Here is a 19,548-nt window from a genome sequence, read left to right as displayed (position 1 = left end):
AAAGTTTTTCACCGATTTTTATGAAACTTTCAGAGATAATGTGAAATTATAATGCCTTAAAGATGTTAAAGTTTCTATAGCAACGTCACTTGCGTTTTTACGTTACGTCATTTTTAAAAATTTCATAAAGTCATTTTGTCCGTGACTTTTTTCAAAAAAGCTTCGATATAGAAAGTTGAAATTTTTCGAGCTTACATATTGATCGTTTTGCCTCTGTAATAAGGCTGGAAATAAAAATCCGTCACTTCCGGTTGAAACTGGAAGAAAATCAAATTTTTCGAAATTTTGAATTTTTTGATCAAATACAAAACGTACATGTATTTTGTAGAGCTTAATAAGCTGAACCTAACACTGAAAACTGTTTTTAAAACGGATGATGCAGAACAGAGTTATTGGGGTTTAAAAATTGATTTTTCCGGAAATTTTGATTCCGCGTCGTTGGTTTAAAAAATAGCGTAATGTTGAAAGTAAAATTAACTCGTACGAAAAATAATTGTTCAGTCGTACTTGAACACATTCGGATTTTTTTTGTTAAGTCGTTCTTGAAATTGGAAAGATTTTTGTTAATTCGTACTTAAAGTCATTCGGATTTTGTTAAGTTGTACCAGGAATAATTCGACTTTTTTCATCTTTTTATTTTAGTTACTATTGTTATTGGTTTAAGAGCTCTGCTTCTTACAGGAACTTCCAGCTTTACTTTCGACGTTAACGGAAGACCCACTCGTTGCTTTGCAACGAGCTTTGCTCTAGTTCTATTTCTTTTCTTATTCTTTACAATGCTTATGGAATGCAATTCTAATAATCAAATAAAATTCACGGAGAGTTATAAACAAGACACAGAGCTCACAATTCTATATCATGTACACGAGGCCCTGTCTTTGTTTACATAGGTTAATATACCAGTAAAAATCCTTTAAAAGCAGATTTTTCTATCTTCATAATTATTCATTCTAAGCATAAATTAAAAATTCCTAACATTTAACAGATTCATTTTAGGTCTAAAACTGGATTTGTACTTCAACATTCATAATGTAAACAAAAGCTTTATTTAAATACCAAAAAATTGTAATCTCTGTAACTCGTTTATATAACTCAACAAATGGGTATCAAATGTTGGTTGCAGGTTTGGGGTCGATTTCTTTGAAAAGTGATGAAATATTTTCAAATACATTGCCAATTTTATCAATAACTTGCAATTACAATGATTTCTTTAAAATGTAATTATTATTATTTACTTTAATTAATGCAATTAATTACATTAATTACTTCAGTTTTATTTTTTAATCTTGAGAACATATACATATATAAACAGCATTAGGATATAAAAGGCTTTATGTACGGTAACGTTTTGAAGGTTGTATTTCAGTTTAATGATCAAATATAATTTTTTGAAAATGTCTAGAAAAATTTTCTTTAACATTAAAATCATCAAGTACCATTGAGTTATAATGTTTATTTCTGAGCAATTTTCTCTCTATAGTGAATTAATTTTTATTCACATAAATATGTTTATTCAGAAAGAACAACTTTCGTCAGTACAGCATATCAGTATATAGATAATAATGGCTATAATTCACAAGAATGTGATATTTAGACTCCATCGAGTATACAACAGGGGAGTTCTTGGGTATTTGAGGAGTTCACACCTCGACAAAGTTAGACCTTTACCTATTGCCTTGGGCAGTGTGTCATGCTGTATAAACATATTAAACATTATGAGACATTTAATTATTGTATAAATAAAAGCCTATGCAAAACATGCATCATTATAAGACACCTTTTTTATATTACAAAGTTGAGAAAAAAGTAATTGAAATGTAATTGAGAAGAAATTGAAAATACACAATGTTTTTGGAATGTATTTAAATACAATCAATTACTTGTATTTGAAGACAAACTCAATTACAAATTACTTCCAATTTCTTTAAAACATGTAGTTAATTACACTAAATTAGAAATACTTTTTTTCAATTACCCCATCCTTGTTTGGTTGCCTATTACTGAGACATTATATAAATAGTGCCTGTTTGGGAGGGTAACAGTTAAAATTGACACCCCGAGAAAACCATTGTCAACCGACGCGAAGTGGTTTTCGAGGGGTGTCAATGCGCAAAATGTTGAAACAATCTCTCTCTCTCTCTCTCTCTCTCTCTCTCTCTCTCTCTCTCTCTCTCTCTCTCACAATATTATTTTATTAAAACTTTTGTTTTTACTTTGATTGTAAATTTGAAATTCATTTTCAGAATATACTATTTGTTGATGAGCTTCGCTCTCCTTGTGGCGGTAACTGCAAATGAAACGCCACAACAAATAGTGACTAGATACAATAATTACAAGGCAATATGTAATGAAATGGGTTTTGAAAGTGTGCGCTGTAAAGGTTTGGAAAAACAATTCATTTTTAAATTTTGGTTTTAGGATTTGATTGATAAAACATATGGTATTATTTAAATGATAATGAAATAAATAATTATTAGTTTTTCATGGCCCGTTTGACTACTAGTATGTAGAATCGTCATAGAAACTCTTTAAGCCCAACAGTAAAATTTCACTGCACAACTGACCGTGGTACACAGTTTATTCTGCTATTCTTTTTTTTTAAATTGAAAGCGGCAAAGTTCGTAATAAGAATTTTTCGTCGCAACTTATCTATTAACCCTAGTATTGATTGCTGCATTTTACGCACAAATTACCTCGCGCAATTACACATAAAAATGGTAGATTGCGACATCTGAGCAGGTGTAAAGAAGAATAATGCCCCCCCCCCCCCCCCCAAGTTGTAGATTAATTGGATGTTTTTTAAGAAAAAAGACCCATGGGTTATTTCGTTATGTTAAACATGATATCAGACTTTATTTTCCTCAGCTGATTTTGAAGTTATATGCACCGACGCTACATATAGTTTTTCATATCCGTAACAAACTCACAGAAACGCACCTACATTACCACAAAATTTATTGTTAAAACTGTTCTCTTGTCGACATATGGAGGGAAAATGACGCTGCACTAGCGTAGACATCTCCTGAAGAGTACTTATTACATAATCATAAATAATTCTGAACAACATTTTATATAGCTTTATTACATGTATCTTAAAACGATATTTGATTTACAAATTTTGCACAGCTTGCTGAACTATATTTTACCGCAATTTTACAATTGAATGGACAAAAAATTGCAATGTTTACACGAATATGATAAAACATGTGTGCATGTGTTGCATAAGCATTATGTCATTGAAAAAAAGAAACAAAAAACACATTCATACACAATGAAAAATTAACATTCTCTCTCAGAGAAAATTGTGGGATGATTAACGATATAAATCCCTGAAATGAGCCCAAAGCCTTAGGGACCACTGGTGATACCCCTACAGCCCAAATTTGAGACCAAAAAATGTATGCTCTATAGGTTCCCTACACTCCCTTGCTACATGTATTCCTTAGATGCACACTTCAAAGACAATGGAGATAACGGCCCATCTTTTACCCTTATATCATTGTTAACATTTAAAAAATGACAAAATAAGGGTGAGTTATATTAATACTCTTAGATGTGATAGACACCCTCTAACGCTTGTTATGAACACATGGGAAGGTACTATACATTATCCTAGTCATTCTAGATATATGAGATATAAACCCCTGAAATGAGCCCGAAACCCTCGGGACTATGTGATGGTACCCCTGCAACCCAAATTCGAGACCAGGAAATAATAGCCCTATAGGTCCGCTTCACTGCCATGGTATTCCTTTGATGCACACTTAGATATCCGAGAAAATGATCAAACTTTTAGCCCTATGTCATTGTGAAATGCTAAAAAAAAATCAAAGGTCGGGCATGCTATTTGGACCTTTTAATTATCATATCTTTTTTTTCCTCGAAGGGTCATGTCCAAACATGACTTGGACAAAATAATCCCCATTTCACCTTGGGATTGATATTTTGGCCGTTTTGTGCGACAGGCGCTATTTCATTTTATTAGAATAAAATCACCATGGTAGACTTCTGTTCATGTTATTATTGTAATGATAGGAAATCTTTTTAATATTCGATTCATGTTGTTTCCGAGGTAGTAAAAAGAAAAGGGGATAATATTTTAAACACAAGCATGTTTAACTTTGATGTAAACATACTATCTTTTTTTAGGGGGGGGGGGAGGGGACAGCTTTAAAAAAGTGTCAGGATTGTTTGCCTAGACGGTCGCTTCCAATTTACGACGAATATCTACAAATGTGTGATTTGGTAAGAATATACAACAAATATAGTTGTAAAACCTATAAGTACATGTATGTGTAGTACCTCATACACCTAGTAATGTGCTTTATGTTGTTTTATATATTATCATACATTTTCATGCTACTTTATAGGACGCGTTGAGTTTTCCATTTTTAATAGGACTGCACTTAGGATAGCATTATTTTCGTAACTTATGACCCGTATGGACACATACTGATTTGATTTCTATTAAATACAGACGCATGTATAACTCTTATCAAGGCGAGCTTTACTGCCTCTGAAGTTGTCAATACTCGTACAATTATTGATACATTACTCATCTTGAAATTGAAAAAAAGATGTCGATAATAAAATAAATATATTTTCTTCTCGAGTACTCTCAGTACTTTGATGATCTTCTTTATTGGCCGTTAGCTTTTTCGGGCGTAGTGGCTGCTGTTAGTGGCTGATAGTTCCAGCCTGGTTATAATGCCTAACAATGTGGTAGAAAGCCACATCTAAGCAGGCTTTACCCAGCACATTTGCGCCATATTTAAAATTATACGAAAAACTCTAACAGTTAGTGTTAATTCATATTAAAAATTATGATATTAATTTTTAATCTTCTCTGTGTCCTTTTTCTTCAAACTCTTTTAATATTTTCATTTTATTCTTTTCTTATAAGATAAATTATTTATAATCCTAAAATAGATACAATTGCTTTCCAATCTTCACAAACCAAGACTCTGGAAAACATGAAGAAACAAGAAACTGTGATCTTTGATAAGGTTTCGTTAAACGGAGGAAGCGCTTATGATTATACTTCCGGAATCTTTACAGCACCGATGGATGGAATCTATTCCTTTACGTGGTCAATAATAACAAAATTTGCATATAATTATTCCGATGGAAGGGGTCACGATGGATGGCTTACGTCAACCTCACATGCTAACATCAAAATGAAGAAAGGCGATTAAATGTGGATTAGAGTCCAAGTAGCCTGAGGGCAGTATGCCCATGGTGGAGATTGGTGTTCTTTTTCTGGAGTAAAATTGTAGTATATTTATAGGGATATCAAAATAAAGCATCTGAAGGTTTAAAAATTTCAATAGTTTTTGTATTTTCCTATGCAAAGGAATTCATGACAGTTTTGAAATACAAAAATATGAAATATTAGATGTATACATTGTTTAATTTTGGTTTTAAAATTGTACTCAGGACAGTGGCTTGAGATGATGATAATCGTCTATCTCCTTAATTAATTCAAACGGGAACGAGCTGGAAACAACATAGAGACGTATAAAACATTGCAAGTACAACAACTCATGCAATACATTACGTAAAATTGCATACTATGTATATTGACACTAACAGGTATACTAATAATATATGGAAGTGTCCCATACCACCTTAAAAAGTAAAAAATTTCCCATTCAGACACTCTTGAACAGCTACATCAGTGCATCTCATCTTGATAAATTTTAAACATCAAAAAGATATTCAGGAAACCTGTCGTATGAAAGACAAAATCACAAACTGTTCAGAAGATATCTGATCAGAAGGAAGAGTCTTGTATTGTGTTCAATTGTTGATAAAAGATGACAAAAAAAGCAAACCAAGTTGGTGGAATACGATGGACTCTATTTTCGAACTTCTGAATTCCCTCCCAAAAATTATTATCATCAGCTAATGAGCTATTTTTAGACATGTTCTGCCTCTGATGACCTGACAAGTTCCAAATAAAATTGATGCAGGAGGCTGTTTTGCTGTAAAAGGAGTTCTTCAGTTTCACCTAAGTCCAGCACAGAAATCTTTTGAAATGCACACTTTGTCAATGTAAAGGATTCTTGGTTCTTACTTGCAACAACAACAACAACATGAACTGCAACATTTTCATTCACAAAAATTTGTTTCACCACATTTAAAGCTTGACCAATTGTATCACCTCGATGCATAGCACCAGTTGCCACTTGAACAAGATACAATGTTTTTTCCTCAACTTTGACCCTTTTAGGTGACGAACACCCTTCCTTTTCATCAGAGTCAGTATAATAGACAAAGTAATCTATTCCCATAAAATTTGGTATTTTTGAATATACCAAAAATCTATCATATGACTTTGCATAGTGTTTAATAAAAAGAGAAAATAAGGCAACATTTCTTTCATGACCTTTCAGATTGTTCGGTACATCTTGATAGTGCAAAGACAGGTCTTTTGTGTAACATTCAACGAAGTTTTTAGCAGGAATATATTTCATTTTCCAAGATGATTGCGACACTTCTTGTTTTGTCTGTGATGGCTGATACAATGTATTACCACCCCTTTCCGGCAGAAGTACTCCTTGCTTTTTTTGAGACTCAACAAACAATTTTTCAAACTCCTTTCTAGCTCCACCATTCTGAAACATAATTTGCAACATTTTATCAGAACTAATTTTTGCATTGTGAATCATCTCTTCCAAATGATACGGAAACCTTCGTCGCCAACAGTTTGCCAAGTTTGGAATTAAATGTCGAATTTTTACACAACGATCACCAACATCCAAATCCATCCTTGCATACTCAAGGTTACTTTGTAGATCCTCAGCTTGGACTCTGTAGTACTGAACTTCAAATATGTTGATCCCTATACTAAATTCCTGTGCCTCTTCCCATTTCATGATAATTTCCCTTTTGTTTGGAATGAAATTGAGCAGAACAGCAGTGTGAAGTTGAAACCTGGAATACTCAGGACTTTCACAACTTTTACAATTTGCGATTTTGTGTTGTTTTTCTTTTGTGAACTGTGCAAAAGCATCATCCACTGTTCCATCTGTTCTCGTGTACATATCCTCCAAAACACTGTTCAATAATCTGGGCGTCATTATGTATTCTTTTGAGAACTCATTATACACTTCCTTTCCTTTTTCCTTTAGACTAAGTCTATGATCATAACTCTCATCCTCCCTGTCTTTTTTTGCAATCAAGTACTCCAATGACCCCTTCCAAATATCTACAAAGGAGTCCTCATCAAGCTGAAATTTTCTTCCAAATTCTGTAAATTTATGTGCACTTGCAGTGAAGCCTGTTTCAATGAGAATAAACTTTGGTCTTTTAACTTGTCGTTCCACAATCTTCTTCATCTTGTTTAGATAATGTGTATTATAGAGAGTTAAATGATCAACAATAATACAGTCATTATCTTTGAACTTTTTTGAATGAGCGATGAAAAATTCCAAATCTTCATCTCGCTTTTCAATTTCGTTTACATCAACATAATGAACAGAGAGGTCATCATTTTCTCGACACTTTAAAATATAGTAAATCGCTGATGATGTCTTCCCCAAACCTTCAATTCCAGTCAAATAGATCAAGGTAGTCTTTTTTGCTCTGTTATCCTCTATTGCCTCCACAAACTTCTTATGAAACTCTGTCTTTATAAAGTATCTTCCCTCCTCGAAGTCATTTACATTGGCTAAAAAGCTTTCTTCTTTATCGTCAAATACATGTCTTAGAATATTTGCTTCAAATTCCTGAGCCTGAAAAATAAATTGAGTAAGCATGTATATGGTACTGATAACTCCTGATTGATATTAAGAAAATTCTGTAATACTTGCCCCTATGCTATGTAGATTCATCATGTGGAGTTTTATACCTATAACTGTAATCATAAAATGTAAGATGTTGATGCCAAGGCCCTGGTCATGATATACATAATACAGTCCCTGAAACATTTTACTTCCCTCATGGACAGGGAGTGAACAGTAAGCGAACGCAGAGTGCACGGTGAGCAAACGCTGAATGGAATTGAGTAAGCGGCTGTGAACGGTGAGCTCACACAGAACGCAGAGTGCAAACGGTAGCAAAATGTGAATGGAAGATGTATGATTGGTTCGAACAACTTGGGTTTATCCTCCGTCTCTTACTTCAACAAGAATAGATATTAAAATATATAGTATTGTTTTGTTATAAACTTCTGCAAGAACAAGTGCTTTCAATTTCATGCATTAAAATTTGGTCAAGGATTGAAACAAAATTAAAACTAAAATTATCATTAAGATGAAAGAACTGTAAACGTAATCTAAACTCATTTTATTGATGATTGATAATTTAATGAATTCCTAAAGAAGTAATTTGTCGCAAGTAGGGAGAATGTTTTAAACTTGCCAAATAAAATGGAAAAAAATCAACACATGTAAATATAAAATGAAGATTTTTAATTTTTCCAATTTGTGTTTACAAAATTGTAGGGACATGCTATCATAGTTAACATTACAGATTACAAAGCTCACCAAGACTAGGCATCATCGTTTTGAGACCACCTTTTTCATATTATATGAAAATCATAGTTAATCATGTTAATGATCTTGGATGTTCATGGATACTGTTTTGACACAATATCGTATATCATATGTAAATAAAAGTTTGAAAATCATATGTTCATTTAATACTGTATTGTAAGATACAATGTTTATCAATACAATAATATAAAAATTGATATTGCATCCTATGATACTATACAATATATATCATATGATACAATATAATACTGTAATATATAATAATACAATATGATATTGTAACATACGCTATGACATTGTATCAAGATATGATATTGTATCATATATTATGATATGGTTTTGTATCTTGTAAAACATTGTATTTGATCACATAATACAATATCATAATATATATGATACAATATAGTATCATATGATAAAATATCATATCACATAATAAATCACAAAATTGTAACATATGATATTATATTGTATGATACAGCCCGATATTGTATTGTATGCCATAATATTTTGAAGCCCCTCTCCAATAGCAATGAAAATAGACGGGTGTTCAAAATATCGCGGCCATAATATTTTGAACCCCCTCTCCAATAGCACTGAAAAATAGAGGGGTGTTCAAAATATCGCGGCCATAATATTTTGAAGCCCCTCTCCAATAGCACTGAAAAATAGAGGGGGGTTCAAAATAACGTGGCAATAATATATTGAACCCCCTCTCCAATGGGAATTGGAAATAGGAGGGGGGTTCAATATATTGTGGCCATAATATTTTGAACTTCCTCTCCATTGGCAATGAAAATTAGAGGGGGGGGGGGGGTCAAAATATCGCGCCATAGTATTTGAACCCCATTCTAAATGGGAATTGGAAATAGGAGGGGGGTTCAATATATCGTGGCCATAATATTTTGAACCCCCTCTCCAATAGCAATGAAATTAGAGGGGGGTTCAAAATATCAAAGCCATAATATTTTGAACCCCCTTTCCAAAGGGAATTGGAAATAAGAGGGGGGTTCAAAATATTGCGGCCATAATATTATGAACCCCATCTCTAATAGCAATGAAAATAAGAGGGGGTTTCAAAATATTGCAGCAATAATATATTGAACCCCCTCTCCAATGGGAATTGGAAACAGGTGGGGGGTTCAAATATATCGCGGCTATAATATTTTGAACCCCCTGTCCAATAGCAATGAAAATTAGAGGGGGTTCAAAATATTGCGGCTATAATATTTTGAACCCCCCTCTCCAATGGGAATTGGAAATAGAAGGGGGGTTCAATTTATCACGGCCATAATATTTTGAACCCCCTCCCCAATAGCAATCAAAATTAGAGGGGGGTTCAAAATATCGCGGCCATAATATTTTGAACCCCCTCTCCAAAGGGAATTGGAAATAAGAGGGGGGTTCAAAATATCGCAGCCATAATATTTTGAATCCCCTCTCCAAAGGGAATTGGAAATAAGAGGGGGGTTCAATATATCGCGGCCATAATATTTTGAACCCCATCTCCATTAGCAATGAAAATTAGAGGGGGGTTCAAAATATCGCGTCCATAATATTTTGAACCCGGGGTTCAATATTTCATGGGGGGGTTCAATATATCGCAGCGATATTTTGAACCCGGGTTCAATATATCGTGGGGTTCAAGATATTATATGACACCGGTCATTTTGGTTCTAAAATTATAGTAGCTGGAAGTTTATATTTATAACATGGAACGATAGTCTAACATAATCTTATTCGTATTTTCTGCTACATTACTTCATTTAAACAATACAGAACTTATTTGTGTGGTTATTAAGTGCGTTTTTCACGTTAAAAAACTTTTAAGCATATTTTGTTTTCTTAATCATAGAATATTTTAAGTAAAGAGCGGTTTAATATACCATAATTTTCACAAGTTGTTGAAATTAATTGATCAGTTACAAATTATCTATCTACACTTTGAAGGAAGCAAGGGGTAGTGTCACTTACGTAATCAACCAATTAACACTACCATGCCAGCCCCCAGGCGTTCACTCAACCATCCAGGTATAGTCCACGCGGAGCTAATACGCTTGATCGGCCATGTGTGCACTTCGAGAGATCAAGAACTTCGAGAGATTGGAGTTTGAGAGGTCAAGAGTTAATTTGCTTAGTTGTATAGAGAAAAAAATAGGGACCGTGATTTCACTTCCAGAGATCGAAGTTCGAGCCATCAAGTGTCACTTGTATATCATACAATATCATGTGATATAATAATATATACACATTACACAAATCGGAACCCAACCGAAATCCGGAAAAACAGAACCAAAACCGAACCGAACAAATTGTTCCGCGGTTCTCGGTTTTTTCGGGTACCCGTGACAGCCCTAATATATACAATATCATATTATACAATATCATTTCATAATTCACAAAATTATTTACATTTCATCAGCATGACAGTTTCAAATCATGAACTTTGACCTTTTTAATTATAAAATGTCTCCGGCAAAATCATTTGAATTTTTTTAAAATAAAAGACTTCAGTATAGTGAACAAAATGCTACTAAACTTTCGTACAAATCCTAAAAATTGCAAGCCGCAAACCTTACCTTAAACCTGAACAGTGAGCAAACGCTAAATGTTCTGTGAACTGTGAGCGCACGGTGAACGCTTTGTAAACGGTGAGTGCGAACGGAGAGCGCAAAACTGTGAATGGTGAACACACAGTGAGCAAACGCAAAAATGGGAAAGTAGAATGTTTCAGGGACTGTATAAGCAGAAAGCTTCACATCATCTTTATGTATACAAGTAGTTTGGTTTTAGAGTACTTGGGGGAATTCAGGTTCTCTTATCCTTAGTCAAAAGTGTTGTTATCAATCATCTTAAAGCTGCTTTGTTTGATTTTTTGGTCATTACAGTATCAAATAATTTTCAATACAAACCAATTAGCTTAGGAAGTTAGACTTAACATTTCACATATTTACACCAGCAGAATTAGTATCCTTTCAAATATAGAAATGTTCAAAGTAAATAAAAATAATTTCACTATGGGAACACAAAAAATGCATCATGGGTGTGTATACAAAAGGGAACCATTTGAATTGTCCCCAAATCAATTGGTCTTATTCAACCTGCATATTATGCATCGATTGTAAACAAAACAAACTTCATAACTAAGTTGAGAGGACAAAATGTACACAGGTTAATTTTTGATTTTCAAACACATTTCATATTCATAGCAAAATTCAAACTCACAGGGTTCTCATTAACATTTAGAGTAGGTGGAGGAAAATAAACAGTAGGCGGCACTCTTGAGGGCCGCAGGCCCGAACTGAGGGCCATAGGCTCGATGGGGGCGAGTCCGAGAGGGGTTTTTCCCCCTTTCGGCAATAGGGGGGTACGAAAATTTTTAAAATTTACATTGCAGGAGGTGGCATCTTGGACCTCTCTGGGCATATTTTGACCTGTTTTATTTGTTCACAATATAGCACTTTTTAGGGGTCCATTTTGCAAAAAAAAAAAAAAAAAAAAACCTCATAGGCATAGCACAGAGCCTATCAATCTGACTTTCTTGATTTATATATTTAAATACTTTTTAAACAATTTTTTTGTTGTAGCAGTTGAAAATCTTGTTTGATTAAATGTATTGATATTTAAGTTTAGGTGTCTGGAAGACTATAGAGTCTGAGTGTCTGTAGCTCATTAAATAGATCTCTTCAACTGAGTTATCACAATTGTAAAAAAAATGTGCAAGTTTCATTGATATCCATTTAGAAAGTTATAAGTACCCACTGGTTATTCTTTGTTAGAAAAAAATATGACACAAACTTACAGACTGACTTATCAGTAATGAATCAGACTTCATTTTGTACTTCCGTTCATCATTAATTCTTTACATGTATGTGTGGCATATTACATGTAGGTCTGGAATGGCCGACGTTCCCGTGCGCCATCTCAACATGTTCGGTTTGAGGAAGAAATCAGATTGTCATTTTAATATCAAATTGAATAAAAACGATCGAGAGTTTTCAGTGTGTGTGACATTATGAATAAATAAAATTAAAGACAATAAATGATCTGTGCAGGGAGGTATAAATGTCCCTCATTTGTGTTAAAGAATAAAAAAGATCAGCCTTATTTCAAAGAAATATAATATAAAAGACAAATATTAATTCGTCATCCAATTTTGGAAACGGGAAAATTCCATGCCATTATTAATCTTTAAAACAATCGGTCCATCAATTTGTTTATATTTTACTTGGCTTCCTATGCCTCATACAAAACCGGAAAAGAAAAACGCTTAGTAAAACTTGAACCAGTCCGATTGTGATTCCGGAATCATCAGCGCGTTTTAAAGAAGGGATCATAATCTAATAAGAAAAGCATCAAAATTTTATGCTTACGATATTGCATTCACAACGTTTAATAAAACAAACGAGGTAACCAAAGGCCTCTACTGCATTACTGATTTTTCTTTACATGATCATACTAATTTTTAAAAGTAAAGTAACCGGCGCCATTGTAAAAATAGACGGCGAAATCGCCGGTCGCCGGCACTTAATGAGAACCCTGAACTCATAACACAATCATATGTAAGTCTGCTTTGACATCAGGGGAAAATCTTATTAAGGGGCGAATATATGTAATACCCTTTTATGTATATCATTTTTCAATTGATATATGGCTTATTTGCACAGTAATGCCTATTATTATACACATACTAACCAAACCTATCGTTTAAAAGTGTACATAAGAAACACCGTGTAGAATTGCACATAAGGGGGCCGTGATCGGTGTAGGGCGGGGCCGTGATTTTGAAGGGGTGAAAGTAGGTTCATCAACTGTATTCAAAGACTTATTATGTTTCATTAAAATCAATTTTGATAACCAAAAGTATTGCGCGGAAGACAGTGATTATTGAGAAACTACTTCTAGTAACATGGGAGTTAAGATATCTTTGGAAAAGCTCAAACACTTCGACAATATGCAGGTAGGGTAGATGCCACGTATTATTTTCCATAGGCGTCGGAAGCAAATTGAAAGTGGGGGGGCTAGACTAATCCTCAGAAATATTGAGAAAAAAGTTATTCCCAAAATCATGGAAATCCTAATCCGTGGGGGGGGGGGGGGGGGGGGGGTGTACTATACTTCCAAAAAAAAATTTACTTACCCAAATTTTTTTTTCTCAAAAATCATGAAATTCCTAATCCGTGGGGGGGGGGGGGGGGGGGGGGGGGGGGGGGCTAGTATGCTTCTGAATCTAACCTCTCAATCTTTCAAGGTAAATTTAGGAACAATAGTCTTTCCTGCGAGAAAAAGTGGGGGGGCTGAACCCTCTATCATGCTATGTTTATAATGGTTAGGTATAACTTTGCAAAAAAAGTGGGGGGGCTAAGCCCCCCCTAGCCCCCCCGGTTCCGACGCCTATGTTTTCAGGGTAATTTATTAAAAATTTTGAATCCTACTGCAGAACTTTCACGTTTTTTCGTCTAAAATCATTCCAGTGAATAGAAAATCTATATTTGTAAGAGAAAACCATCTCACATGTATGAATTGAGGAGTATTTGATCGAAAACTTGATGTGGCATAGGGGGCTGATGATCTTGTGGAAAAGGGGGGCTGTGACTATATTTCATTTAAGCAAATTTTCCCAACAAAATCCACATTTTAATATAGTGATGAACATGTGGTTATTGAATTCTAAATCTATTCAATGTATTGCTACTCCCATTTTTTTTATTTCACCATTTTTTTTAATTTATATATTCTAAAATTCATTTCAATATAAGAACCATGATATCATATGTAAATTATATTTTATAATCAAAGGCCGGAGCCGCCAAAGGCGTCAAGCTGACATTTTATTTAATATAGATATCATTAATTTGAATTTCTGCACCAATAGTCATATACAGTGAAGTCGCCAATTCCGGGTCACGTCACACTGTTTCTTTGATATTTTACAAAGCTATTCTATTTAAATTTTATACTATATATATATATATTGAAAGTACATTTTGTACTTTATTGTATTGTATTTTAATACAATAACTCATCATACTTACAAATTTCAAAGTTCAGTTTCTGCTCTACCACCCATTTTTACAGAATGCTTGTGTTTTAACAATTTTATATGCATCAACAATAAATCAATCTTTTTTCTGAATGGTATAAAAATGGAATAATGTTTTTAAAAGATATTATTAACAATGATGGCTCTTTCTTAACTTTAGATGAGTTTTATGAAAAATTTAAATTTAAACCCCCTTTTCTTCAATACAACAGCAGTCTATCCTAAAAGCACCGGACCGTCGGACAAAACTGGTGAAAATCTAATTGGTCCGATGCACTAACCGGTAAAATCTGTCCATTTGTCCGAGGTTTGTTTGGTTGGGTTTCAAATTTTATATTTTCTTTTAGAATTTTGGACCGGTGAAAATTTGTTTGGTCCTGTGAAATATTTTAAACTGTCTGTTCAAATGTCCTGTGATGATTTTTCTTTTTCGCGAAGACTTCAACAGTCTCCTTTCCTCTATCCCAAATAATTGGAAAAAACATGTCAAAGACAAAACACATCCTCCCCATAGCGAAGGAAATATAACGCACTCCTTGTCTGTTCAAGGAAAACTTCTACCATTAAGTGAATTAAAATGTAAAGATCATGAAGATGCATATTGGATTTTAATTAACAGTTGCAAGGAAATTACTCTCTGTATCCAATGGTCAGAAATATTTGAAGTAGAAATTCCAGTCTCTAATTATAAAAAGATATTTTTAAAATTTACCTTTTCAGTGTTGCACACAAACTAACGCACAATCTCTTCAGCTCAAAATATTACACAGAATCATAGTACATAACAACCCTTACCAAAATATGGACCTTCTGGCAACACATTCTGGCATTATTGCAGCAATACTGCAGCAACATTCTGGCAATACATTGCGGCAATGTTGCTGCAGTAGCGTTTTTCGTATGCAAATGAGATTGCGGCAATATTGCCAGAAAGATGTTGCCGCAAAAGTTTTGCTGCAACATATTGTTGCGACAACATCTTTCTGGCAATACATTGCGGCAATGTTGCTGCAGTAGCGTTTTTCGTATGCAAATGAGATTGCGGCAATATTGCCAGAAAGATGTTGCCGCAAAAGTTTTGCTGCAACATATTGTTGCGACAACACCTTTCTGGCAATACATTGCGGCAATGTTGCTGCAGTAGCGTTTTTCGTATGCAAATGAGATTGCGGCAATATTGCCAGAAAGATGTTGCTGCAAAAGTTTTGCTGCAACACCTTTCAGGCAATATATTTGCATAAGAAAAATGACATTGCAGAAATATTGGTTCAATGCATTTTCTGTGCTCTGGCATGAATGGTACAATATATGCAATATTTATAAATAATAAATGTATACAGTAAAGCAGTCATGTATATTATATTAATCTACAACCAAAATGAAAAAAAATCTTTAATTGCCATTACAGTTTTATTTTTTTAAAGATGCAAAAAGGTTACAACAAGACTAACATTTCGGCAATTCGCATTACATTAAATTTGGACTTTCAAAAATAAAAAACAGTTTGTGATTACACAATATTACAGAAGTAAAAAAATTATATCATTCAATGTAACATGCACAAAATAAGTATTGAATTAAAAATATAATGTATAATATTAGAGACCTGAAACTGGAATTTCAACATGCTTATAAAGGACGCCAGTTAAAATTAATAATCTTTAAATTTAACACATAAATACAATAAACACAAATATGATGAACAAATCATGATGAAACTTGACTAAAAGTACTCAGCCAATCAGTGACAATTTATTGCTGCAGAATAACATGTACTGTAGTTTGATTGACACAACGCGGTCAGATGGATTGACACAACGCGCACAGATGGATTGACACAACGCGCACAGACGGATATGGACAAAAGTTTACTGTTTACCGTAAGCAAAGCTCAAACCATATAGTTCACAAGTCCTGCACAACCACTTGCTGTATTACGACTGATCAAGGCATTCGTCCTAGGCATTCCAAAAGTCCTTTTTTTGACAGCCTCGTGGGCATTCTGATTTCACACATAAACAATCACAAAAACAGCTATCAGAATATCACAACAATATCCACATTGGAATTCACAACAATATCCACATTGGAATTCAGCACTGTTGTGTATATGTTCCTCTCCATAATCTTAAACAAATTACGTCATCATTCTTTTTTGGTTGCCAGTTCCATCATTCATTTAATCAGTAAAGTGACAGCTTTTTTCATGGTTTTCTTCAGGTCTGTGTAACCCAGGGCGGACCTACTGGGAAGATAAAAGGATTTCATATAAGCACATTGGAAATTGTTTTCAGATTTTAAGCAGTTTTAAGGGGGGTCAGAGGGGTCCAGACCCCCTCCCCCTTCAATTTTCTTTAAATTACATTATAAAATTACCAAAAATATGCCTCGGACCCCCTTCCCCTGGCAAACTCAAATAACCGTCGACCCCCCCCCCCCCCCCCCCCCCCCCCGAATAAAATTCTAGATCAGCGCATGGTTCTTTAACAGTGTTAAACCCATTGGTATAATGGTAGATCGCAGTCTTTCGGTTTATATTCTTATAACAAACATGTTTAAACTGCCATTCAATGAGTATATTTTTATTGCTAAACTTACTTTTTCAAAAACGTGCTCATGCAGATGGTGCAGGGGATGTCAACACTCGATTCGTTCACTCAGATTCGTCCTCAGTTCAGCCGTTGATTTTTTTTTTACAGATAAACACTCCATTGACAGTGTATTTTTTAACCTTGTTTACAGATAATTCCCGTATTTCATTCATTTCACCATCTCCAGTGATGGCAGGAGGTTCGATGGCAGACAACATGGCAGCTTCGAATGTGAAAATTGGCGGCTAGCGATTTGATCGACCAATCAGCGCGCGCGTAACTTAACATTGAAACGAAAGTAAAAGTGGAAACAAACAGCATACGAAATTTCTTAATTCAACATGCATCGAGCAGTTTGGATACTCAAATCTAAGTAGACTGGTATTTTAACTTAATAAAAAAGAATATACCGTTACAAAAGAACAGACAGGTCGGTATTCACGTAAAACATGAGTTGGGGGGGGGGGGGGGGTGATTCAAACAGTCTTTTATATAGTGAAACATCGTAACCATGCATAACAGTTATATGCCATTGAAGGGAATATCACTGGATTTTTTTAATTGAGACTTTCTTAGAATAAGACTTTAATCATAAAATATTTAATAGATTTGATTTTTTCGACTTATTATTTTTTTTGGAAAAATTTGTATACAAAATTGCTAAAGTAATTCATGCAATTATAATTGACAGTTTAAGACTTGTGCTGAATGTGTAAAATTTTATAGGTCTAAATTCTGCTAAAGCTTTTGCAAGCTCGGTAAGCATAATACATCAGAGGAAAAAGAAAAGTTTGTGGTAAACTTCTGGCAAATTTCGAGGTGTTATAACTGAAATCATATCTAAATAATTTACAATTTTTTAACCCCCCTCCACTGCTCGGCTTCTCCTTAAATTATAATTAAAGCAGAAATCAAATATGATGCCTAGCAGTATTGCCAGATCAAATTATATACATGTATATTATATGTATATAAATTAGTTCATGATTTAAATGATCAAATACATGTAGATGTTACCAGAAAATTATTTCTGGCAGTATGATACTGAGTGTAGCCAGAATATTACCAGAAGTCGTTGCAGCTAGTGGCAATAATTTTTAACAGAAATAACTCTAATAGTATTGCCAGAATGTTGCCAGAAGTTATTGCCGCTAGCGGCAACACTCCAGCAGTATTGCCAAAATGTTACCAGAAGTTGTTGCAGCTAGCGGCAACATTTCACTAGTCTCAAAATCTGGTTTCTGGTAACAAAAATGTGTTGCTGCAATATTGCCGCAATATTGCGGCATTGTTGCAGCAATAATTTTACTTTGGTAAGGGAAGTCGCTTTTTAATATGAAATTGATTCCAAGTCCCAACTGTAACACAGGCAACTGTAATCAAATTGACACTATACATCATAGATATTTCCAGTGTAGATGCATACAAATTTTCTGGAAAGATCTAATATATTGGTGGCAACTTCGAACAGAGATAATTTTCTTTCGCATGAAGCTTAATTATTTCTTAGAAATTTTTTAAAAGCAATGAACTCAATTTGTTTGTCTGGTGACTTTGAATGAATTAGATGGATAAAGCATTTTCCAAGTAAAATGCAATAATTTAGTGGAACATTTTTTACTTTGTAGATGCCAAATATGTCATCTCGCATGGTTAAGTGATTGACATTTTCTATCTGCTCTAAACAGTCTTTGGTTCATAATTTGAATACGAGGATACAACACATTAACAGCGTTTCCCTTGTTACAATAAAAGTTTAAACATACTTTCACCACTTCAAAATCACGGCCCCGGGTTACACCGATCAGCCCTTATGTGCGATTCTACACGGTGAGAAAGGACGCCATTTTGATTTTTGTCTCTTTTGATGTTATCATTATGATTGTTGTTATTTATATTCTTTTAAATGAATATATATACATATATATACATACATAAATATATATATATAGTTAAGAAATACGCACCATTTCATCATTTACAGTCGCTATCAGTCGGACTTGGTAGTCTGACACCGACTCAGCTATCGACCCGGTGCGTCCATTTACCCAAATGAACTCAAATGGACCCAAATGAACCCAAATGGACCGAAATGGCGACCCAAATGGCAATGCAAATGGAAAATAATCACAAATAAATCAATGTTATAACTAATTTATAATGAATTACATTATGAAATTATTTTGTAAATAATTCTATATGGGTGCTGTGTACGTTATCAGGCACGTTACAGTGGCGGATTCAAGGGGGGGGGGCGCACCCGGCGCGCGCCCCCTAAAATTGTCAAAATATAAAGTTAAATCATCCTCCTCCTGGCAAAGAAAATGTACAAATTTCGAGTCTTAATTTTCAACTTTCGGAAACTCATGGGATTTCTCTACATTGGACTAATTTCAATGGAGTAGTATGAAGAAAA

The 19,548-nt window shown here is 34.1% G+C and overlaps 2 protein-coding genes across 3 annotated transcripts; one reads left to right on the top strand and one right to left on the bottom strand.

Annotated features, from left to right (window-relative positions):
* Nucleotides 1-1,562: 1,562 nt before the first annotated feature.
* Nucleotides 1,563-5,276, top strand: LOC128160951 (complement C1q tumor necrosis factor-related protein 3-like). Its single transcript, XM_052824233.1, is given in 3 exon segments — nt 1,563-1,627; nt 2,244-2,380; nt 4,930-5,276. Coding segments are annotated over 3 exon segments (549 nt in total).
* Nucleotides 5,277-5,307: 31 nt separating this feature from the next.
* LOC128159539 (uncharacterized) lies at nt 5,308-19,191 on the bottom strand. 2 transcript variants are annotated; one of them, XM_052822647.1, is made up of 2 exons: nt 19,100-19,191; nt 5,308-7,736 (listed from the first exon to the last, which is right to left on the bottom strand). In XM_052822647.1, the coding sequence occupies exons 1-2, from the start codon at nt 19,100-19,102 to the stop codon at nt 5,919-5,921; spliced, it is 1,821 nt and encodes a 606-aa protein (XP_052678607.1). In that variant the 5' UTR covers nt 19,103-19,191; the 3' UTR covers nt 5,308-5,918. The 2 variants fall into 2 exon arrangements, with proteins under 2 accessions (XP_052678607.1, XP_052678606.1); XM_052822646.1 differs by lacking the exon at nt 19,100-19,191 and adding an exon at nt 12,301-13,016.
* Between the last annotated feature and the right edge of the window lie 357 nt (nt 19,192-19,548).

The sequence above is a fragment of the Crassostrea angulata genome, chromosome 8, assembly GCF_025612915.1.
Source record: "Crassostrea angulata isolate pt1a10 chromosome 8, ASM2561291v2, whole genome shotgun sequence".
In the NCBI taxonomy this organism is placed as follows: Eukaryota; Metazoa; Mollusca; class Bivalvia; order Ostreida; family Ostreidae; genus Magallana; species Magallana angulata.
This window is presented reverse-complemented; position numbering and strand designations above follow the sequence as displayed.

Excerpts from the sequence above, each read along its gene's own strand:
- LOC128159539 (XM_052822646.1), bottom strand. The coding sequence starts at position 12,333 with ATGAAGTCTGATTCATTACTGATAAGTCAGTCT. Across the intron at positions 7,737-12,300 it reads CATTACTGATAAGTCAGTCT|GCTCAGGAATTTGAAGCAAA; the intron begins GTAAGTTTGTGT and ends TTTATTTTTCAG.